This window comes from Crinia signifera, chromosome 1 (assembly GCF_055691185.1).
Source record: "Crinia signifera chromosome 1, ASM5569118v1, whole genome shotgun sequence".
Taxonomy (NCBI): Eukaryota; Metazoa; Chordata; class Amphibia; order Anura; family Myobatrachidae; genus Crinia; species Crinia signifera.
In genome coordinates, this window is record NC_139217.1 from 333,110,728 (window position 1) to 333,135,949 (window position 25,222).

General features: G+C 43.7%; 1 protein-coding gene across 2 annotated transcripts in view; it reads right to left on the reverse strand.

Annotated features, from left to right (window-relative positions):
- The window catches only part of TEP1 (telomerase associated protein 1), an 81,399-nt gene extending 57,555 nt beyond the window's left edge, over positions 1 to 23,844 (reverse strand). Inside the window, exons 1-13 of one of the 2 annotated variants that reach the window (XM_083145268.1) lie at positions 23,574 to 23,844; positions 16,642 to 17,587; positions 16,432 to 16,563; positions 15,827 to 15,961; positions 15,218 to 15,379; positions 12,954 to 13,118; positions 10,178 to 10,249; positions 4,638 to 4,762; positions 4,154 to 4,311; positions 3,956 to 4,065; positions 3,783 to 3,873; positions 820 to 994; positions 516 to 729 (exon numbers count right to left, since the gene is read on the reverse strand). In XM_083145268.1, the coding sequence (XP_083001394.1) occupies positions 516 to 729; positions 820 to 994; positions 3,783 to 3,873; positions 3,956 to 4,065; positions 4,154 to 4,311; positions 4,638 to 4,762; positions 10,178 to 10,249; positions 12,954 to 13,118; positions 15,218 to 15,379; positions 15,827 to 15,961; positions 16,432 to 16,563; positions 16,642 to 17,571 (2,469 nt within the window). In that variant the 5' untranslated portion in view covers positions 17,572 to 17,587; positions 23,574 to 23,844. The remainder of the gene's footprint in view (positions 1 to 515; positions 730 to 819; positions 995 to 3,782; positions 3,874 to 3,955; positions 4,066 to 4,153; positions 4,312 to 4,637; positions 4,763 to 10,177; positions 10,250 to 12,953; positions 13,119 to 15,217; positions 15,380 to 15,826; positions 15,962 to 16,431; positions 16,564 to 16,641; positions 17,588 to 23,573) is intronic. The other variant, XM_083145267.1, reaches the window with a different exon arrangement.
- Positions 23,845 to 25,222: the final 1,378 nt, after the last annotated feature.

Below are 25,222 nucleotides of genomic sequence, written 5' to 3' on the forward strand. Positions count from 1 at the left end.
TAGCTGCCTCATAAACACTGGGCGGCTTTTCAGCTGAAAGCAGCTCAAGTGAGAAAACTGAGCTGCTTTCAGCTTAAAGTCACCTAGTGTGTTTGGGCCTTTAGAAGCAATGTAACAGAAGCAACTGATTGGGACTTGAGGAAAAAAAAAAACTTTTAAAATGTAAAATTAAAAAATATTCAGAAAACAAATGCAGTACACTCTAAAAGCGAGCATAAGCAGATTAATAATGACAGCATATAAAGTCTGTGCAACCCGTGCTTTCTGAACTAGGTCCCGATCGCATCGCATGCAAATCACATAACATTTGATCGCATGCAATGTGATCTAGTTCAAAATGGATGGGAATATTGTACCGTGTATGAGCACCTTAAGGATGATGGACAGGCCACATATGTATACTATATTTATCTAGACTGGTATCTAAGGTTCACTGTTGAATAGTGCACTGAACAAGACATCAAAACAATAAGCCAGCATTTGGAAGCATGTGAACTGAATGGACTAAGACTTACTGAAGGTGGTTGTCTTCTACCACTATCATCTGAATCCGTACAAACAGTTAGCTGTTCTGCTCCATGGCATGATGCATACATGGCACACGAAACACGGAACAGTATTATTGTACGACCAGGTATAGGTGGGATGTTGTGTCTTGCTGAAATCTGAACAGCTGCCTCCAGAGATTTCTTATAACGCTGCAGAACATCTTCATCCAACTTTATTTCCCTGGTCACAGAGTAACAAAAGAACAATGAAACATTATTATTATTTACTCCATTCACTTTTTTCAACTTGCATTTGTCTTGGATTGCTCACCTTGCTTTTCTTATAGCCTTTTTCTCTCTTTTTAGCAGCTGATGGACAGCTGACACACCCAAGCATGCTCTCAGCTGACTGCGAGTCAAACGTAGTTGAGCCAACTGTGAATTATTCTTGCGTTGTCTCCGAAATATACGCCGGAGGAGATCAGCATTGGAGGGGAATGGTTGCACTGTACAAGTGTGTTGCAAGAATTATTTGTTACTTAAATGTAATAAAATAGAATAATCTTAAAAACAATACAAATCCTGAAATTGGGAAAAGGAGGCTAACAGAAGCAAACCAGGTCCATCTATTGTAACCAGCTGGGCAGGATGGAGACACACTGGGTGATTCTCAGCACTGACGATACTATAACTATATCGGCGGTGCTGCAGGAGAATCGCATAGCACATACACACTGACCGATATTGTTAACAATAATATCAGTCAGTGACGTCACCGGGATCCCAGCTGTGTACATGCAGTTACCAACAATATTGTCAAACGGAGGTGCTTGTACATCACATCGCTAACAATATAGAGCGTACACACTGACCGATGTTTGCGATATATCATTAATGATATCAATATTGTGTGTATTGTTAAATATATATCATCCAGTGTGTATCCTGCTTTACTCCACTACACACAAAAAAGTACATTTTGGAAACTATGGTTTTCGTAATAAATTAGATAACGAATATTTGTATAAGGGATACTCAACCTGTATGTATTCACTTATATTTTAACACAAATAGAGAAAGATGCAGCATTGTCCCAAACCTAGGTCCATTTTTCAACAGTCAAACTAGTATTCAGTTGTACCTCCCAGGAACTCTCATGAGGATTACAATGAGAAGAAGTCTCTGCAGCAATATATATATATATATATATATATATATATATATATATATATATATATATATATATATATATATGAGATTAAACCTTGAGTAGAAGAACGTCTTAAACAGTGACGTCGCTACATTTGTGACAGACCCAGCGGCGGCTTGGGCAGCAGTGCCAGCGGGATCTGTGGTGGGCGCCGATGGCTGAACTGACAGGCAACAGAGGTTCGCTGAGCTGGTTCCGCCCAGTACATATCTAATGAGCAGGGACCCAGTGCAGTGCATATTGAATGAGCGGGTCCTCGCCCCATGCATATGTAATGAGCAGGAAAATATGTGGGAAAAAAGAAAGCAGGGAAAGGGGGCATGCCTGCACAGACCAGAGGAACTAGGACCACAGGTCTACACCCTGCAAGCCCGTCCCCGTTAAGGAAACTATTCTTCCAAATATTCCTGACCCTTCTCAATTCGGTGTGACTTCGATATCAAAGGCGCAGGAAATTTCGGATCTATTGTCACCTCTTCTGGATAAGAAGCTAGAACTTCTGAAAGAAGCCATAGATTCTGCTGTCACCCCACTCAGGGAACATGGAGCACACTTTGATGGAGCCGAGCAATGCATCTCAAATGTGGAAGATGACCTACTCACTGCTAAAGCCACTATCGCCTCACAAGAAGTCAAACTGGAATATCTTCAAAATAGGAATTTTCGCAATAACCTACTCCTGATAGGTCTACCTGAGTTGCTCAAGCAAAAAGCGCTGGTTTCTACTTGGCTCCCAAGAGAATTGAATTGCTTGCCTGCTTCTGGTACCATGCTTATTGAGCAGGCACATCAAAACGGCCTGAAATGACAAATGGATAGTCGCAGTCCCCGTCCAGTTACATTTAAATTCTTACAGATAGTGGTAGATGCTCAATTAGTTCAGTAATACTACTCAGGTGCATGATGGAGGGGTTAACACTGAGTAAGTAAAAAAAGACATTGTTTCCCCCAGCTCACTAAATGGTATTAGTGACCAAGCTTGAACACCTGAGTAGTATTCCTGAAATAATTGAGCATCTACCACTATCTGTAGGTATGTTGTGAGAGGCAGACAGTAGCCTGCATTAGGAGGATATGCAGGTCCTGATTTGCCACATGGAGTAGTCTGGGGTTGCTCCAAGGTAAGTAGCTCTTAGTTCAGATATATCAAGTAAGGACCCATTATCATGTAGCTCCTTGCTGGTTAATCATAGACCCAATTTAGGGTAATGGTGGTGTGTAGTGCGGTGCCCCTGAACTGGTTGAGCTGGGTGGCTTTAGTGCGACATGCCCCTACATTCTATTAACACTTAGCACATTTTTTTCTACGGGGGAACCGCTACTCTTTTTGTCCCCCAGTATTTCTACAACTAGGACCGACTCAAAGAGCAATTTTTGTCATTTAAATAAATAACTACAAAAAAAAATAAAAAAAATCACACGTTTCAAAATTTGCACATTTGGCACCATATATGGAAATCTGGAAAATAGATCACCCAGTTGAAATAACCTCTGGCTTTGGAAATGTTCACTTTGCCTGTGAGATAACCAAGATCCACCAACTGGATGATATGATATTTTGAGATTGCTTCAGGTAGAAAAGCAAAAAACAAAAAGCAAGAAACTGGGCAAAAAATTGTTGCACTGCAGGTGGGGCTGATGACAAATGTGCAGAGGGATTGAGATTTGGGTAGGTTATATTGTTTTTGTGCAAGGTAAATACTGGATGATTTGGTATGTAGCCTACACATACTAGACAACTACAACTTTAGGTTTCAGTTTGAACATACCCCAATCAAATCTAACTCTTCGCACAGGTTACATCTGCCCCATTTGCAGTGCAACATGGTTTTGCACAGTTGCTTGCTTTTTTGCTTTACATACAAACATGAATCAAGTCCTGGCCCCACATCTGTTTTGGGGCAAAACACTGTTATAGCACAGCGAAGACTTAGTACATTAAGATAAATAACGAATGATAAATGAGTCCTGGTGATTCTAATGTCCTATTACTAACACATTCAGACCATGCCAACAGGAAGCTTTATAATATGCATTGAATGCCCTTCTAGCTATTGTCCACACATGTACTAAACAAGACTGACCTGCTTTCTGTCGCGCAGACTCTAGATCGTGAATTACTTTGTAAGCAGACATAAAACGGAATGGGAAGAGTCGGCTTTTGATCACAGCGTTCTAGAAAAACATACGTTATTAAACCACAAAGCCATTGAATCAATTGTAATATCAAATTTTAATCTGAAAAATCATGTAATACCTGGTTGGACAAGCGTGCATTCACTTCCCTGTGATGTTTCTCACTTACACCTGCTCTAATCAAATTCCTAAGATTCCTCAGTAAAGCCATGAAAGGAACTTTATGGTTGTCTGTGTGAAAAAGAAGAAATAAAATAAAAGTGAGTAACACAATAGTCAAATGTGACTATTCCTGGTTCCCAAAATTATAATGACTCACCAAGCAAACTCTCCCACACAGGGCCTGTGTTGCCTTTCTGGCTCAATTCCCTCTCCCATGTCTCTGGCTGCTTCAGTCTCATTCTGTGGCCTGACAGATCGGATTGCCAAGGACCCTCAAGACCACTACGGGAAAAGGAACGCAGGTCTTTGGGATACCTAGGAGGAAAAAAAATAGAAGTGATATGTTTAATGGTGATGCAAATGAGATAAATTAAGGTAGAAGAAGATGAAGAGAGAGTAAAAGAAATATAAAGAAATGCATATTGAGGGACAGAGAAAAAGAAAGAGATGGCGACGGGGAGAGAGAGGGGTGGTAAAAAGTGAGAGGTGAAGATGTAGAGATACTCAAAGATAACTTAAGAGACAGTGAAAAAAGGAACATAAAGTTCTATAAACCTGCACTTTAATAAATATGAGAAAGAGAGAGAGAGAAGGATACTAATAAAAAAAAAAAAAAAAAAGAAAAGAAAAGAAAATATGACCTGCAGCCAAGAAGACTCATGACATGGTTTGCTGGTTTAGAAATATGTAATCTCTGAATCAAGCTCTTCATGGAGAACTTGTCTTTTGTCTTCTTGCCAGTGGTAACAGAAGTGGAAGAATCAAACTGTGGGAAGATGATTTAAAAAACAGGAATATCACAAGAAAAAAAAAATTAACATTTAAAATATTTTTTTTTTTCAAGCGGCCAGCAGTGAATGCTGGGATAGTGGGTATTTCAGGGCTGTAGGACCGGGCATCATGGAGATGAAACTTCTTTGGGACAGTGCAGTCCGTAGCTCCACCCCCCTTAATACCCCTTCCTGTCCTCAGAGACCAGTTTTTTTCCTTGGTTACTCTGAGGAAAAGGGTGCCTCTTCTAGGAGCAGGGCTGTTCAGTCCTAATTTTTACATTTTAATTTTTTTCTCTCAAGCCTGTCAGCACAGCTACTTCAGCACTGCAGCTAACCACTTCCGCTTCTCCTGGCAACTGGTGGATGGACCACAGAGCTGCTCACACCAGTTACCTTCCCGCACTTGAAGGGAGCCGCGCCTGGGGAGTGGGTCAGGTAAGCGATTCCCTGCCTGCTGAGAAAACGCTAGACCACCATGGATGACTCAGGCTGCAATTACAAGGCTGAATCAGCCCCTCTCTGGGGTTCCAGGAGGGGGAGGTTTATGCATTGTAACTCCGCCTCCCTTCCCTCGGCAATGGTTTGTCCGGAGTTCCTGCCGAGGATGCTCCTCTCCTCCCCCTCAGCCTTTCGGTTTCTTTACCCCCCCAAACAGGGCAAGAACTCCGACCCTGTCAAGAGTTCAGCATTCCTTTCAAAAGCTCAGAAATCCAAGCCTAGGCAGGGCTAGCTGCCGTCAGGCCCCAAAGCAGAAGTGTCGACAGTCTCTGAGGTAGGAGGCCGTCTTCTTCATTTCAAAGAAGCTTGGCCAAACTCCACATCGGACTAATGGGTCTTGGATGTGATATCATACGGCTATGATCATACAATCTCATTTTTATATTTAATTTTTCATTGTATAATAAATCTTTTATTCATCGATTCTCATCACATGTGCGCTGTTCATATTTGCCTTTTCTTTGGTCTTTCTATACGGGACTAACTACCCCGTTCACTGAACAGCTGCTGCTCTTGACAAGCGCCCCCAAGTTCTGACCCCTAGGGGACGGTCCTATTTCTATTTTTTTATCATACGGCTATTCCCTCACTTTTTGTTCCAGGCCCCCAACAGTTCTTCACAATGGGTCTTCCAGTAGACACTTTGAAGTCCGCGGCCCTCAAGACAGCCATCTCAACACTTTTGGGATCTCGAGTGACAGTCTCTATTTCTCTATCCCAGAGAGGAACAGGTTTTTACTCAAACCTCTTTTTGGTCAGCAAACCAGACAGATCATTCCGTCCAATTCTCAACCTAAAGAGACTGAATCTGTTTCTCTGGGTGCCAAATTTCAGGATGGAATCCCTCAGTTTGATCTTGCAGTCCCTCAAACCGGGAGATCTAATGGTGTCATTGGATATCCAAGACATGTATCTCCACATTCCCATAAGGTTGGAACACCAATGCTTCCTTCAGTTCGCGGCACTGGACCATCACTTCGAATTTCGAGCCCTTCAACAGCCCCCCATGTATTCAAAAGAGTCATGGCGGCTCGGCTACACCTTCAAGGAGTCTGAATTCTTCCCTACCTCCAAGACCTCTTCTCTTGGCTCAATTGAGGGAAGATCTCCAATCTCATTTACAGCCGACATCCAACCTGCTTCAGTCTCACGGTTGGATAATATATTGGAGGAAGTCCAGCGACCTCCATGGTACACCTCAGGGCCCTTATAGACACAATACCTCAAAGGGTTTTTCTTCCATAGAGCAAGAGATTTGAAATACAAACTCAGATCCGATCATTCTTGACCCAAAGATCATTCTTGGCCCAACGCAGTGTCAATTCACCACTGAATGAAAGTACGGGGAAGCGGATGCCGAGCTTTCCAATGGTGAAGTTCGGGCAATTCCATTCTTGTCCACTCCAATTGGCATTACTGAGTCATTGGAATCGTTCACATCTCCATCGCAAACCACAGTTTCTCGTACTCTCAAGGGAGGTTCGAATCTCTCTCATGTGGTGGCTGCGCTTGTCCAACTTCCGCAAGGGACGTTCATTTGCAAGCCACTACTATGTTACAGTCACAACGGATGCCAGCCTGCACGGCTGGGGTGCTGTGGTGGATGTCAGGGTTGGTGGTCACATCAGGAAGCCACACTTCCAACAAACATATTGGAACTGCAGGCCATTTATCAAACTCTTCTCCACTACGGGACGCAGCTTCACAAAAAAAACGTTCGGATCCAGTCTGACAACGCAACAGCAGCTGCGTGCATCAATCATCAAGGGGGAACCCGCAGCCGCGTGGCAATGTGATAAGTGACTCCAATTCTGAAGTGGGCAGAAAGGTACCTACAAACCCTATCAGCAGTATACATAAAATAAAATAAAAGAGAGCGTGCACTGTGTTGATCTATTTGAATTATTTTACTCAATTAATAATACATTTAAACGATACACTTCAATAAAAACATACACAATATTTATAAAATACATATGCAGATACACAGTATAAATTTAATTAGTGGGCATCCGACTTATGTCCTTAGACCTGATTTATAATGGTGCCTCTGTTGGAGCAATTGGATCCTTATAGAAAATCAATATTGACTCCCTTTGTAAGATTGGTGCTAGATAGACAATGGTCTTAGTTCACATATAATATTATTGTTACCACTTGCTGTCCTAGTCTGCGTGCGATGTTAATTAGGTTCCTCACATCTGTCCGCTTCTAACCAGTGTTGCTCCGTTGTTGGTGAGCCGGTACCGGGAGCAGACTCTGTGATCGGGGCGTCCGCTCGTCCGCTACAACCAGCGTGGAAAGGGCTGGCGCTGGGAGCTGACAAGCCGCGAAATTGGCTGCTGACGACCAGCGTGGCCCCAAGATGGAAAGGGCTGGCGCTGGGAGCGGACAAGCCGCAGGGAGTAGATGGTAGCCCGGGCGTCCAGATGGACGGACGTACTGTGGAGTGGCACCAGAACCGAGGGCGCGGGATACGTTGGTAAGAAGGTGCAAAATAGCAAAGTCCAATGACGGGAGTATTGGAAGGTGTGTATAGAAGCAATCAGAGGCGGTCAGGTATCTCTGGAAAAGTCGGATGCAGTGAATCCTTGACGTGTTTCTCCGTCTGCAAATACTGAAGGTTTCATCAGAAGGTGGTTTTTTGGTTACCTGCCCAGGTATAAAAAGGTAGCTTGTCCAATCAGCGTGTAGCAGCAATTGAGCCGCACCTGTAGCTTCATTATGGGTCAGGTGATCGGAGTGTATATGTCTGCAATTAAGCTGTGCGGACTCCAAAATACTTTAGATTTCAATTAAAGGCTATATATACACAACAAGATAATAATAATTTTCATCATTAAATTCTCAAGGATTGGACAGGCTACCTTTTTATACCTGGGCAGGTTCTGGTGCCACTCCACAGTACGTCCGTCCATCTGGACGCCCGGGCTACCATCTACTCCCTGTGGCTTGTCAGCTCCCAGCGCCAGCCCTTTCCATCTTGGGGCCACACTGGTCGTCAGCAGCCAATTTCGCGGCTTGTCAGCTCCCAGCGCCAGCCCTTTCCATCTCGGGGCCACGCTGGTTGTAGCGGACGAGCGGATCACAGAGTCTGCTCCCGGTACCGGCTCACCAACAACGGAGCAACACCGGTTGAAGCGGACAGATGTGAGGAACCTAATTAACATTGCACGCAGACGAGGACAGCAAATGGTAACAATAATATTATATGTGAACTAAGACCATTGTCTATCTAGCACCAATCTTACAAAGGGAGTCAATATTGATTTTCTATAAGGATCCAATTGCTCCAACAGAGGCACCATTATAAATCAGGTCTAAGGACATAAGTCGGATGCCCACTAATTAAATTTATACTATGTATCTGCATATGTATTTTATAAATATTGTGTATGTTTTTATTGAAGTGTATCGTTTAAATGTATTATTAATTGAGTAAAATAATTCAAATAGATCAACACAGTGCGCGCTCTCGTTTATTTTATTTAATTTTTTGTCCATTCGATTTTAGAAAGGCACTTTAGTCCTTCTAGGTGTTTGGGAGCAGCCGTTTAAGCTGTGGACCTATATATACAGACAACACCAACCATTTAACCAATTGCGCCTGATTTTTCCATTTAGTGGTAAATTGTTCCAGCAGTATACATCCCTGGAGTGTTGAATTGGGAGGCAGACTTTCTAAGTCGCCAAACAGTTCATGCTAGGGAGTGGTCCATCCACCACGAGGTCTTCTCCCACCTAACAGATCATTGGGTTTGCCCGCATGTGGACCTGATGGCCTCTTGACACAACAAGAAACTGCCCTTCTACGGGTCCAGAACGAGAGATCCTCAGGCCTACCTAGTGGATGCTCCTTGGCCATTTCAGACGGGTTACGCCTCCTCTCTGGTACCACTCCTTCCGCGACTTCTGACTCCTCAAGTGAGAATGGGTGGTCATGATTCTGGATGCCCACAATTGGCCGCGATGGTCTTGGTATCCGGATCTTCTACAGATATCCCAGGCTCCTCTGCCCATTCATCCGGACTTACTGTCTCAAGGCCCTTTGACGGGATGGGTATTGAGCGGTCAGTCTTGAGGAAGTGAGGTTTTTCACCCACTGTCATTGAGACTTTGCTGGCAGCTAGAAAGCCAACTTTAGCAAAGGTTTACCGTTGTATTTGGCAAAAATACTTTGGTGTGAACCTAAAGGGTTTAATTCTAGGTTGTACAGATTGTTTAAAGTCCTAGCCTTTTTGCAGTTCAGCGTCGACCTTGGTCTCAGCCATGCTTCATTAAAGGATCAGGTATCGGTTCTTTCAGTTGTTTCAACGGAAAATAGCTGCTTCCTCTACAATCCACACTTTCCTACAAGGGGTACTGCACCTTCAACCCCCAATCTGACCACCTGCAAATCCTTGGGACCTCTCTACGCTGTTGGACTAAGCCCCCGTTTGAGCCTCTAGAGTCGATAACACTTTCTTGGCTTACGTTGAAAACGCTATTCCTATTGGCAATACCTTCAGCCCATCGGGTCTCGGATCTCAGTGCTCTCTCTTGTAGATCACCTTTGTTAGTCTTCCATGAATATAGTGCAGTCCTGCGCACCAGACTCCACTATCTCCCTAACGTGGTCTTCAGGTTCCACATTAACCAAGAAATTGTGGTTCTATATTCTGTTGAATGGTTCTTCTCTCCTATCCATATTCCTTGGCTTGTTAAGTTAAAAACTTGTCTCTGAGGACAGAAAGGAGTATTAAGGGGGTGTCCCTAAGAAGTTTCATCTCCTTGGTGCCCGGTCCTCCAGCCTTGGAATACCCACTATCCCAGCATCCACCTTGGCCTACGCAAAAAGGATTTTACAGGTAAGGACCAAAAATCCCCTTATCTCACAGCATATACTGAATATGTGCAGTGGAAGAACTCACCTCTTTCTGCAGAAGCTTTAATGAAGGCTCCAAAGTCCTTAAAGTTTTTCCAAAATTCACATCTCTGCAAAGCTGAACAAAAAGCAGAGAGCATTTTTAAATAGGCCAACCTGAGAGTTTGTAATAGACACATATTATTTATTTACAGTTTCTTATATAGTGCAACATATTCCGTTGCGCTTTACAAATGGAAACAACGGTGTTTAAACAAACTGGGTAGAAACAAACCAACATAAAGGTAGGAGGGACCTGCTCGTATTAATGTTCATTCTAGCGCACTTCACCTGTCACAACCCAACAGATCCCCATTCCTGTCTGGGGGTGTGCCTCTCTCTGCTACAGTGCTTCTAGCACACTCTGGTCTGTATCTCAGTTCCAAGATACAGATCAGAAAATGCTACAAGCACCAGAGCAGAGGGCAACACCCCAGGCTGGAAAGAGGAAGTGCACAGGTTGTGACAGGTGCAGGGTTCTAAAATAAACACTAATATGTACTGTATATGATCATCAAATGTGATATATAATAACCACCATGCCATGCTATCTAGGAGATTGCCAATGATCTGGTGGACTGCAAATCAATTTGCTTCGTAAGATTTTGCCCTTTGGGAAGCTATTCAGTCCCTTTATCCTCCAAGAGTAGTCACTCTATCCCAGAACAGCAGTAAGGTTCGGTTTATATTGAAACTTTTTTTCTTGTGCAGAAACTGGAAGATTTATTCCAATTTACTCTGAGCCGGAGATCAAGCTTGAAGAGTGGTCTGACCCACAATGTTATTATAGCACACTGAGAACGGTCTCTCTTCTGGAAATGAGAAGGGGAGACACTGCCCTGATCTTTGTAAAGACCTTAGTGCTGTGTCTACCAGAAGAGAACAGCCAGAAACTGAAAGGCAATTCTGAAGAAGGGCTGGTGTCATTCATAGGGGGTATTCAATCCAGGTTTCTGACGGTTGGGACGGACCTATTTTTGTTCCCTTTGACTGTAATTCAAAAGCCAGAATTCAATGTTCCAGCTGTCGAGTGTCGGAAACTGCGTGGATCAGCGAAGACTGCTTCGGATTGTCAAAAAATGTCCATGAATTTGACAATCCACAGCTGTATCTGACAAAACAGATCCGACTTTTTTTTAAGTCAGCTCTGTTTTTTCGGAAACTGCCTCCCTGTCGGTAATGGCAGCATTGAATAGGCAAGGGCCACTATTTCCGTCTGCAGAAATAGTGACTGGGATTGAATTCCCACCATAGACTGAAACATGCAAGTACTCGTCCTTAAATGTTCATAGACAACACAAACCTACCCTGTTCAAAGCTGTAGATGACAGCCCACAAGGACTCATGTACCTGTCCACAATACAATGTGCAGGCATCTTAGGTTCAGAGTAAATGTAAAAAAATCTCCAAGTTTCTGCACCAGAAAGAAACTTACTTAAAAACCCAAACCTTTCCAGAATGGAGTGACTGCTCTTGCAGAATAAAATGACTGGATAGCTTCTCTCAGGGAAAAATATTTTGATGTGCCTGGAAGAAGACCACTAGTGAATCGGTGCGCCACTGGCTACTTTAGAAGAACTAGAATGTATCCCCGACTTATGGAGTCTCTCATACAGGCATGTGTGGGAATCAAACAACAGAAGAAGAAAGGCTTCCACCAGACTACCCAGGTTGTCTGCATGTACACCTGAGTGTTTTTCAAAGCGCATCGGATTAGCTGTATATCTGGCCAAGTCTTTTTACCTTTTTCCAACCTCCACATGTAAAAACCCTTGAAGGTCTGATTCCTAAGTTTTTTCCTGTGGGAGGACTAGTGGACTCTTTTTCCAGTTCTGCACTGATCAGGACTCACATAATATGGAAAGCACCGCAGAGTCCACTTGAACTTAACACCTGCCACTAAAGTACCAAGCTGGAGATGCATGACGTGCAGAGACTGCCAAGGCTTGTTATCAATAGCAATATGGAGTGTACACAAAGCCCTTTTTGAGAGATATTGTGAACAATATGGCCTAGTGTGTATAGGGCTTTAGTAAGGGACACAAGCTGAAGATATATTGGTCTAACGTGTCCTCTGTGGCAATAATAAACCATCTCAAGATTCCAATCTATGCCTTACTGTAATATAGCAGTGTTCAGAATAGGAATGGTGGTCATTTTAAACACATAAACTATGAGAAAATCATCTTTAACCGGGGAGTCTTAACTATACTAGGGAGAGGAGAAAGAGGTACTGCTATCTCCAAGATGACAATGTTATTCTATGAGGTTTAGTCCACACTTTAGAAAGCAAGTTCTCCAACTCAGTGGAAAGTTAACCATTTCTTTCTTTTTTTCCGTTTAAAGCATGACGAAACATTGCTTTAAAAAGAAAAAAGTAGACCTAAGGGGAACACCTACTTTGGCAGGTAGTTCACAGATAGATCCCAAAGGCAGAAGTTCCCAGTGGACATAGAACAAAATGAGCCTGATGTTTTTGACAGTACTTCTAAGTAACCAAACTACCAATCAGGGCACTCTATACCAGTGACGTGTGGTTAGGTTAGTGGCTGGGGAGGCAATAGCTAGCATCAGAGCAATATTAACAACACATTAAAATTATCAGAATAATACAACTCTGGAGTATACTGGTGTATGACAAGTGAGGCTCTGCCTCTACTACCTACCCCGACCACACATCACTGCTCTCTTCCTATGGTAATCTTGTATCCCCAATGAATGCATAAAAAAATACAATTTTTATGATTAAAGATTGAATAATTCACACTGTATAGAAGTCTTACTCTGTCTTTCTTCTCTTTCTTTTTCTTGGAAGCATGTTTCCCACGTTGTCTACGAGTATTGTACTTTGCCAGCTGATATTCACTAAACTCTTTAAATTTGAGGGTCAATGCTGTACGTAGGCATGATGGCATTGGAGCCAGTTTATCTCCATTTCCAGCCAGACTCTGCAAGGCAAACATAACATAAGAATAACAATTTTTGGAATGTATTCATTATATTCACTGTCCAGACAAACACAATTATTACAAGTATAGGGGAAAGGGGGAGGGGGGGTGTCATCTTGGACTGCACACCCTAATTTTAAACATGATTGCTTCCATGTAGAATTGTAGTGCCACACAGGAAAAAAAGAAAAGAAAAGAAAAACGTGCAGGTGCACACTCTAAATATTGCTAATAAGAATTATAATACATTTTACAATAAAGGAGAGTAAATTTAAGGTGCGGAGCATAATTTTGGTCAAAAATATAGTCCCACCAACCGCAGCTAGGTGACCTTGAGCCAGATTCTCTAAGCTTCCGTCAACTCCTACCTGCCATGTCACAGACTGTGTTTGACAAATGTCAGACAGGAGCCGACTGGCTGGTTGTTTATCACTCTTCATTTTATCACTTTTGAAGCTTATAGAATCTGGCCCCAAACACCAAGGTTCAAGTCCAAAGCATCTGGGGCATCTGTATTATATTTGGCATACAACATTTGGTACTTGTGTATTTGCAGGGCGACCAATTTACATACGTACAGCCCTGTAGGAAAATCGCATCGCATGCAATTTTGCGGTGCAATGTGATGCGATGCACTGCGATTCTCCTTAGTTCATTTTTAGTGCATCCCTGCCCGCATGCCATTTGCAGTGCGATGCGATTTTTCATTGTATAAGCACCCATGCGATGAGATGTGTTGGTACTTCATTTTAAAAGCACCCATGTGATTTTATCTCATGCTATTTTGTACACCCCCTTTTGCGTGCGATGCGATCCGCGGCCAGGGTGCAGTGAATAAATTAACTAGTGAGATCGCATCGCACGGCACGAAAACGTGCCATGCAATGAGATTTCACTAAGCAGAATAGCTCACTAAGCAAATAGCTTAGTGGGCAAACTGCTAATACACAAGTACCCAACATTTTCTATCATATAAAAAGGTAGGATTAGCTTCAATTTACCAGGTTTAAGACCAGGCTGCTTCTAAACTGCAATAATAGTAAATACGATACCAGACATGTTTTCCATTTATTATTATTGTAATTTTACATTTTGGGGTGAAATCGGTACTTATATGTTAGTTGGGTGCCCACTATAGTTAGTACGCTCATACCCCCACTATCCATGTTGGCATGGAGTTTATTTTATATAGTGTGGCGAGCGCAGCGAGCCCCGCAAGGGGACCCGGAAAACTAAGCAAATAGCTTGGTGGGCGCTCAACTTACATAAAAGTACAGTCAAATCTGCATGTACTGTAACTAAACTCTGATGTTTGACAATAAACTTTAATCAGACTCAGCAACACATATAAAACATGCAAAGGCCAGGGCAGAATTGTACACAAGTATGATGTAATTACACCAGCACAGAGAATGAGGATAGTCAACTGTATGCATTTATGTAACTGCATTATCCTTCATTATATGCATGGTTGCACAATAGTTATCATTAATAGTGTGCACTTGCACTAGTCCTATCCATCTACAAACAGGCGTGTTTACATGCACGTGCAATCCTGTATAGCTCCGAAATCTATATGCCTTCTCTGAAAATGTGTTTATGTGTGAGCATCCAGTTACTCTTCATTAGGCACAAGTGGAGATGTGAACGAGTTGTGTATGACTCTAAATCACTCTTAGTAAAATGCGCCGCTGTGCAAAATCACACAAGATATGTCTGCAAAACAGAGAGTTGCGACCAGCTTTGTATAAGTCTCAAAATGTTTAAAAGAAAGCGAACACCTAGCACCCATCAGGAATTAGCTAACTACAGAACTTAGACCCACTCTATTCAATGGGTAGCTAAACCACTCAACCTTTTTGCTCTTGCTTCTTTGTACTATATTTATTTCCGTGAGCGCCTCTGTGGCACAAATCATTTCTCATGGAACTGAACACTTATCTATTTTAAACTCATCCCAGGCTGTGCATCTGCAACCTCTCTCTAACAGATTTTTCTGGAGGACTATAACAATCCCCATTTTCTAAGTCAAAATCCCTTGATACTAAAGATACAACAAACCATAAAAAGACAATTGACAGATTTTCTCAAGGGTGTACCTGATAAAAGCGTGGTACCTCCATCCAGTCACTTGGTAGCTGGACAGAAGGGCACAGGTATCTGCGTAGGTGAGGACGACAAGGCGGCAGTAGTGCAGACAGCGCCAGTAAGAAATTTGCAGTAGTGCGAATATTGAGCTCCTGGCGAGTGTAAAGAGCAACCTGACAAAGAGTTATAATGTGAAAGTAAGTAATCCACAGGTATCATAACATAAGAGAAGGGTAAGGAGTAAACTGAATGGTTATCCAGTTATTGGGAATTGTGTTACTCCCTTATAGGGTGGTATTCAATACCAGGTGCTTTTTCCGCCGGCAGAAATAGTGTCCGTCACCTATTCAATGTTGCCGTCACCAACAGCACAGAAGGCAGTTTCCGACAAAGCAGATATGACTTTAAAACAAGTTGGTTCTGTTTTGTCGGAAATGGCCACGGATTGTTGACAATATGTTGACATTGAATACCGACTGTCAAGTTCCTGCCTAAAGGAATGAGAAACAGCCCAAATTCCGACTGACAGTACGTCCCGACAGTCGGAATCCGGGATTACATATCCCCCCTAAATCTTTCTTAAGATCAGTACATGTATATAGTGGAACAAGTAATTTCACCTTTAGCACAAACTCTGGATCCAAATCTGCTACTTCTCTACACAAAGACAGAATGTCAGAACGGGTCACGTCTGAAGGATCTGAAAACTTAGGTGAATTTACCAGCGAGCAGCAAACAGCTGAAACTAAAGCCATCTGCAAAATATACAATAGAAATATGTTAGTTCAAACAAATCCTGCTTCTAAGTATTGCACAGTTTCACCAAAAACCTATGTAATATACACATTCTCCTTTAAAGTCATAACCATTGGATGACTTGCAATGTCAATGTTATTTACAATTTGGGGACCTTGGCCCTTTTTCTAGTTCACTCGCAAAAGGTGACATGTGCAGAGAGAATTATATTTGGGTGGGGTTTTACTTCAAAGTGAGATCTACTGTATATTGCAGTATATCCAGTACTTTCCCTGCACAGAAACAAGATAACTCACCCAAATCTCTCTGCACATGTTACATCTGCCCCCCCCCCCCCCTTGCAGTGCACATGGTTTTGTCCATTTGAGAAGGAATTTGTCTTTGCGAGTGAACCAGAATAACCCCCTTATGCTTTATACTACTGTAATAAGCTACAAAACACAATAGGTTTGTTTTTTTGACCACTGACCTTTTTCTGCTTTAGCAGTGTCGCTGATATTTGGGTATCCTGAGTATCAGATACTTTCCCCACAATTTGTAATCCTCCCTGTGCAGTGTCAGTAGATAGGACAGGTTTAGATGACATCCTTTCCAAGGTAAGCTGTGATGTAAAAGCAAATATTTAGCAAACCAATCAGGAGTGGTGTGTATTGCCACCTCGCTATTTTGTATACTATACCTGTACATGTGAAGTGGTCGCTTCACTAGACTGCATCTCTTCAACCTGAGATTTGGGCGATGGCACACCGTCTTGCAACATAATCTCTTCCTGCAATTGAGATTCCTTTTTCTGGTCAACAACCAAAGTTGTCGGCAGGTTTGAAGTACCGCTTTGGTGAATGGTTGAGTCTGTTATTGTTCTCCTGCTGGAGGATATCTCAGAGTATTGGTCCTCATTAGATAACACAAATGAGTTTGGTGAAATCAGAGCAAGATTAGAGATCTCAACGTTAGGAGTCAAAGAAGAAATAAGATGCGCAGGAACATCAGTAGGCAAAGAAGTGACAGAGGGTGCTGCAGGTTTAACGGTCAATGAAAGATTATCTGTTTCAACCTTTGTAGTCAAAGAAGCATTATGGTTCACAGCAGCATCAGAAAGCAAGGCACCAGAAGGCAATGCAGAGAGGGAGAGCACTGCATGTTTAGGAGAAGATGAGAGGTTGGTAAATTCAGAGCAAGAAACATCTGATGTTAGACCCACTGTTGATGTCATTAAGGTTGTAGAGGTTAGAGGTGAGCCTAACAGGTTAGCGGATAAAGACAGTGTATTATTATCTACAGGGGCATGTGATGTTAGAGGAAGGCCACTATTCAGAAGAGTGTTACAGGTCAGGGACAGTTTTGAGGATAACATGGATTGAGAGCACAGGTTGACATTACTGGACAAAAGAGAGTTAGTAGTCGTAGTAAGGTGTGGAGATGCGCTTTCCCAGGAAGGCTGAAGTAATACATTCTTTGGTCCACCAGATTCAATATTAGATGGAAAAGCAGTGTTTAACCAATCAGAACCAGGCAATGTTAAAGCCAATCTACGTCGAGGCTGAGATAGCTGCTTTGCCCCACATAGACCAGCGTTCTCAACTGGAACGATGATGTCAGACGAGGGCATGATGGAAGTACTGATCCTAAAACACAAACAGCAACAATTACAATCACCTTCGCTTGCGATAATGTACAGTTCAATTATTGTTTAAATAAATTGGAGGTTTAACAAAATGCTATAAAAACACATTAACCCTAGAATGAACACTATATTTAGATATACTTTACTGTTCTTTTAAGAGGAAAACTTTCAAAATATTAATACAGAATGAGGCCTTGTTAATTGAATCACTTTTCTCATTGTTTACTTTATAAAAATGTAATGACCTTTTGAACTAACACATTGATTTTTTGTAACATTAATTGCATATCTCAGTTCAGATTATACAAACCAGTAACCAAAAAGGTCTTTAGCAGACACGCTCACACGTTAGCAGTCAGAAAAGTACTTTGCATTGCATGTCTAGAAATGGACACAATTAGTGGCACAAAGGTCACTAATTCTGATCAGAAAAGAAGTCTCTCATAAATTCTTAAAAAGATATCTGACTTGGACTTGGATCTTGGAATAAGCTTAAAAGAGCATCAAGCATGAAGTGACTGCAAGATACGTACTAATGATAACATATTAGAACCCTCACAAGGTGCACACAAATGATGGCAGCTGGTCAGCAAATGGTTATCTATAAGGTGATTCTCCACACCTCCAAAATCAAATGTATGCAAATAAAATTAAAATCCCCTGGTGTCTAAAGGTGCCCATACACGGTGCGTTTTGTGGGTGCGATGTGATGCGCGCTCATCCCATCGCACAGTTCAAAAAGTATGTGCGGCAAATACTTTTTGAACTAGGTTCCAATCGCATTTTATCGCATGCGATTTGCGTGCAATGCGATGCGATCTTGACCAAAACGCAGGCAATGATCGCACCGTGTATGGGCACCTTTACACCTCCACAAATCCACAGTAGCCCACTGATGTCAATAATAACCAACATCCAAAATACAGTATAAAAAAAATACATCCCTGCATAAGGGTCCTAGGTAGGGTTACAACCTCATCCCTTTAATTCTGGACACAAATTAAGGTTCTTCTTCATCTTTGCGGCCACCGCTATGCCAGTTGCGTTAGCTGCAACAGCACCATTGTCCCCTCGCCATGCTTCGGGCTCAGTGGCCACAACTTTACTAACGGTAATAGATGGTGGCGTGGACAGAGGAGGGTAGCGTGGGGTAGGTGGTGCCACCGTACAATAAGTACTGTAAGTTACGTAGTGTAAGCGGTGGCCACAAAGATGAGGAAGTACCCATATTAATTACACAGGTTCTGTGGCTGGAAAATTACCCGATTTGCCGTTCGCCGCTGAGGGGGTGTGGATAAAATGATACAATTCTGACACTTTATCCCTGCCCCCTCTTTGGAGATCGGCAGATCCGGTTATTTAAATGGCACGGTCAGGGGTGAGGTAGCCGGGAACGGGGGGGGTGGGGGTTGGTGGGTGGTGGAGTGGGGGTCCCTCAGAAACCGGGAGGGTTGCCCACCTTTCTGGGAGGGGGACCTAATTTTCAGGACCCTCCCAGCCATTCCAGGAGGGTAGGCAACCCTGATTTCACCTGAAACCTGTGTAATTAATATGTGTCCAGAATTAAAGAGGTGGTAACCCTAGTCCTAGGACTAATCGTATTCTTCACCCCATAATAGCGGTGCAAGATCCTCTCTTGTAATCAGGACATAATTCTCATAATGTTGTCGACATAAACACAAAAAGAAACACGAAAACCTCAGTTCTACCTTTTGACCATGTCTCTGGCATCACTAGGGTTGGTGTCACCCAGTGTAGTAACTCATGGTGTGACACCCCCCCCCAACTTTCTGGAAACTGAGTGACACTGTAGGCCCAGGGTGCACGATGCTTACTGAGGTGGGGTGCCGCGGGGGGGCAGGTGACACCCGGTGCTGGCCGCACCCCCCACACACACACTGACATCGCGCTGTCATCTTCAAGCGCCGGGAAGGGGCGGGAGCGGGGGTGCGGGCGTTTAAGCCCGTCCGGTGTAAATGCCCCTAAACGCCGGGTCGCACCCGGCTTCAACCAGGGTCCAAAAAGCTGGGTGCGACCCGGCGTTTTGGTCTAAAAGGGGTATTAGTCGTTCTATTTATTAGGTAGTCACTATAACCAAAATGTCTATATTTGTTTTGTAGATTGGAGTCCGGCACTGAGTATCCTGACAGTGGGCTTATTTGTAATCCACAAGTGAGGGTGAATCCGGTAATAATTGCTGGCTTAATCATAATGTAACAACACTGTATACATCCTCTCTTCACTTTTCTTCATATCCTTTGCCCAAGCGTGTAAGTCACTGTAGCATGAAGCCAACTGTATAAAGTCTTTACACCTTATTGCTTATTACAGTCACTATTTCCCTATTAGTCAGGGAAAAGGACATCTTCTCTCCTTCTGTCTTTAAAATGTATACAGCTGTGTAGGTAATAAGAACACCTCTTTCCTGGCCTGGTACAGGTATGTATGTATTTTCGGGCTGGAATCACCACACCTCTCCTTTTATTATTTACAGTCTAACAGGTGACAGCAATAACTTGAGAGGGAATCCTAGCAACGTCTCCGCATACCCCCAGTAAGTATAAGCGTCCTCCATGCTCCCTCTGTCTGCCACACTCTTTCTGCCTGAACCTCTCCACACCAACTGCCCAGCCTCCTTCTGACATAGGTCATGTGACATGCTACAGACTTTCTGTGCAGCTGCCAAGGCTGCTGGGAATTATTCACCACTGTAAACAAATTCACCATAGTGTGCATCATCATGACCACAATACATTGTATACTAGGTTATTACACTTGTACTGCTTCTGCACACACATATTACATGTATGCTCCTTAAAATGTAATGCACTATGGTGCTGTGTGGGGATGCGGTATGATACGGTCATACTATATATTTTATACACAATTTAATTCCAGCATATATATATTTTCTATTTGTCCATCTCTATTCAAATGTATACTGTACATTAATATATAGTGCAATTATATTTTGACCCTAGTATATATTTATATTTTTACATGCCATTGCAGAAAACACCCCTAAGTGGCAGAAAATAGGTAGAGTTAGACACACCCTTTGGGCGGAGCATGATGCCCCTCCCCCATCAATGGCATACCGCATTCTGCTAGCACCTGGAATCTCCCTGAAACTAGTTTTCAAAAGTAGGCAAGTATGGGTCACACTGGACTGCTAGCTAATAAGCGCTTACTGGACTGCGTGCGCCTATTGGCTAGCGGTCCAGCGGGAGACTTAATTGAAAATAGCAGGGCAGCTCAGCCGGGAACAGCGGGGCACAGGTGCAGTACTAGCATTAGAGAGAGGCACTGCTCAGTACTGGGTGCCGGGTCGCACGGCAGTGTCCGCATGGTGACCATGACAGCCCTTTACTGCTGCTCGTCCTTCCTCTGCTGAGATCAAGCTGCACTTAGCTCAGACATTGGGCAGTATTCAATGTGAATACTGGCGACGTGCAGCGAATCCTGTTTAGTATTTGCTGCACATTCGACACTGCTCGCTGCATTCCGGAGCCTCGCCGGCACCGGTATTCAACGAGTCAGGGGCTCGCTGCCCCTGACCGGCGAATTTGAGCTCCTGCGGCAGACGCCGCAGGGAGCCTGAGGACGGTGGCAGGCAGGAAGGGAAGTCTCCCTGCCTGCCCCAGAACGTTTGTGGGGGTGCCAACAGGGGACCGGGTATATTCACTACACCCGATCATGCATATGTAATGATCGGGTGAAGTGAATATATTAATATATAATGAGTGGCTTGGCTCCGGCCCCCTGCTGGCTGGTCTGTGTAAAAAAAAAATATATATATATTTTTTTTTATTAAATATATATTCATGTGCTTACAGCACATAAATAAAAATAGCATGCCCCTCCTCAGAATAAAATTCCTGATTTTTTGACACCAAATGTAAAAAACAAAACACTTTATTTTAAAAGTTTACATTCCACTTCACCATAAAAAGATAGCCTTGAAATGTATTCGCCATCTGGTCATTGAATAGGGTGATTGACCGTTTTAGTCAAAAATTCGCCTTACAGCACAAAATCGCCATAAAAACATGGCGAATCAGCCTCATTGAATACCGCCCATTGTGTTGACAGAGCTGCAGGACGTGTGCTGCACTGGACGCCACTAGCCCTGCCCCTTTTTTCCTCCGACATCACAAGTGCCTTCTTCTTGTAGTAAGTATTGATGCGGTGGTGTGGTTTTTATTTATTTATTTCCAGTGGGGGATAATGTACTTTATTTTATTGTATTTTTTTTGTGTGTGTGTGTGTGTGCGCACGACAATGAATATGAATATAAGAAACAAAATATTGTTTTTTTTCCTTTGGAGGACCAATTTGGGTGTTTTTTTGAGGGTCCAGCGTGTTTTTATAATTTGCCGGCGAGGAACAATGGGCCTGATATTAGACAAATTAGCAAAACTAGTGCAATTGCATCCCAGAAAGGGAAGGGGGGGGGGGGGGGAGTCGTGCATCATAGATGCATCTGTACTATACTTGGGGTAGCTGCATAACATCACATGCAGCCGCTGTGAGACAAAAATTACTGCAATGTGTCTGCCTTCACAGCCAGGAGACTACCCTTAATGCCTGAATCTGCAATGCGATTGACATAGCAGGGAAGAACTTTGGGCATTACAGTTGTTATATAGTATGTAATGAGCATTATGTGTAATTGGCATTATGGCATGTGGCTTTATGTGCAATGAGTATTACAAAGTTTGCTAAAATGTGCAATGTGCATTATGGTGTGTGATATAATGTTAGGCCGCGCCTTTTCGCCGCGCAAGAGCCCCACCTTCTACAAATGGGGGGGGGGGGGACAGGAAACATGCCCTTGCTCCTGGCACCACTGCTTACAGTAGATTTGGATTGCTTTTTGGCAATGGCTCACATTCTCACAAGAACATAGATCTAATCTGGGATAAATGTGTCCTTTTGTGTCACATGCGAGCAATTTTAAACTAAAACCAACAGTTTGTTTCAATTCATCATTGTATAGCTCAGGGGTTCCCAATCTTTTTTTAATCACGGCACCCTAGAGTATTAGAATGTTTTTCGTGGCACCCCTAGGCCAAATTTATTTTAATTAGATTGGATTTATATGCGATTCTAATGGGCCCTACACACATGCCGATGTGTGCAGGGCTACCTAGCTGCGCTATGTCGGGCTGTGCTGCGCCGCTATCGCCTAGCACACAGAGCTGACAGCCCACACACAGAGCGAGCTGTCAGCTCTGTGTGCTAAGCGAGCGGACAGCACCAGTGTTCTCCGGTGGGAGAACACTGCCGATGCCGAGATTGATGGTCAATCTCGGCCACCGATAAAGACGCGCGGGGACGCGCGCCGATGCAGATACAGCCCCCACACATACACCGATGTGAGGGCATTTGCTAAGCGACTTTGCAAAACTAAGCAAAATCGCTTAGAAAATGCCTTAATATCGGCATGTGTGTAGGCCGTATTAGGGTCAGTTATGTGGAAAAGGGCAGGAATTGCTTCTGTTTGTACACATTTTATGATTGGCAGCCACCAGCACTGGTTTTACTTATAAATAATTAACCATTAATAATTTTAGTTGGTCCTGGACTACCAACCCAGGGCACCCCTGCATGTGTCCCGAGGCACCCCAGGGAGACACGGCGCACAGTTTGGGAACCACTGGTATAGCTATAGAATTTAAATTATGCATTTCCCCAATATATCAGAAAAGGAAACCTGGCCGTTAGCAGGGAAGTATGGCAGCTGATTGAATTTGAGACCAGAGTTTAAAGTTTAGCCCACTCATAGTAGCTGCTGCAGACAAGTAGCAGTGCCAGAAGTGCCAGCGCCCTGATGCATCCCTTATACAGCACTCTGCTCTTCCTGGAGGGAATTTCGCGGTCACTGCGCATGCCGGGTATTGAATACAGCAGCAGCTACCGACCGCAATGTGTAAGCTGTTTCCAGACTGTCATTGTGACGACTGGCATAGAAAGTATTACTGTACCTGGCTTCTACTGCTAGCGCGACGGCTGTTATAGCAGAGAGACTGAGGCTTCAGCTTCTTCCCATACAGTGACTGCGTTCGGCTCAGCTGATCCCAGCAGCACTGACTCAAGTGTCACGGACGGTCAACGTTTCCTGCTTCCTGCTCCTCCAGACACACCCCCTCACCCACCTGCTGCACCAGAGTATAAAGTTTAGCCCAATCATAGTAAATAGTACAGTTAGCTGCAGAAGAGAAGTAGAAGTGCCAGCGCAGCGCCCTGCCTTCCTGGAGTGAATAGCCCTGGCGCGGGTACTAAATACAGCAGCTACTGACTACAATGTACAAGCTGTTGCCAGACTCCCATTGTGAAGACTGACGTAGAAAGTATTACTGTACCTTCTACTACTACTAGCTGTTATAGCAGAGAGGAGAGGCTTCAGCTTCTTCCCATACACTGACTGCGTCCAGCAGCACTGTCACCGTTTCCTTCCAGATTCCTGTTCTCTCTAGCTAGCTAGCAAACGCAGTCCTCACCCAGCTGCTGCTGGTAATAGGCGTTGTATAACTGTACTTCTCTGTCGTCTTGACGAGGCCGTGTATTTACAGACAAAAATGCCAATGCATGCATAGTGGTAGTAGGTAAATAGCTTCGCCCCGGGAGTACTGACAGCTAGTATGCAGAATATTAGTACAACATCTCAATGATCCATATAGTCAAATAACCATGAGTATTAACCTAGATGGAGTTTGAGAAAGCACAATTCTATTTATTTTTTTAAACAGTTACCTGTTGTCTTTGGTTAGAGGCAATTGTACTATTATTATAATAGTGATAGTGTTATGCTGGTATGCACTAGACGAGGGGCTCCCAAACTGTGTACCGTGGCACCCTGGGGTGCCTTGGGTCACTTCCAGGGGTGCCCTGGGTTTGTGTCAAAGGACAGTGTACACTGAGGGGGGGGGGGGGGGGGGGGGTAGTTGGGAGTCCCACCTGTCACCCATGAATAGACGCTGTGCACATGCGCAAAGCATGAATAGACGCTGTGCACATGCGCAAAGCGTCCATTCCTGCAGCCAGAGGGGCTGGTGCAGAGGGCCTTCAGCAAGTGGGGCTGGTGCCATGTAGTGGCGAGAACAGGGGTATGGCCTCACGGGAGGGTCGTAAGCATAGGCCACAACCCCTTGTTGCTAGGCCACGCCCCCAAAATTTCACCCCAAGGTCCCACTTTTACTTCTGATAAAGTTGAGAGGTATGTATGTGTGTGTGTGTGTGTGTGTGTGTGTGTGTGTATACACATTCACAAAGTAGGACAGTTGACATGTCCTGTCTGTTTTTACTAAATTCAAGAAAAGTGGAAATATCTTGCAGTTACTGGTACATATCGGACTGACAGTAAAACAAGCATTAAAGTGTGCTGCCTCCAACCAAGTGCTGCTTCTAGGCACATAGCCATATATTACCTCCCAAGAGGGAAGAGGGAGGGCGGGGGCCAGGGACTACCCAGTTGCTGGGAGAGCACTTGGAATGCCCCGTAAAATGATAAAAACGGGTCGTGGCACTAGGCCATGCCCCTCTTCCCGAAGCCTCACCCACTCTCCCCTTCGGCATGGCAGGTCCTGATTTAAACTTTAGTTGGGGGGTATGCGTACATCATGTGCCTAATGTA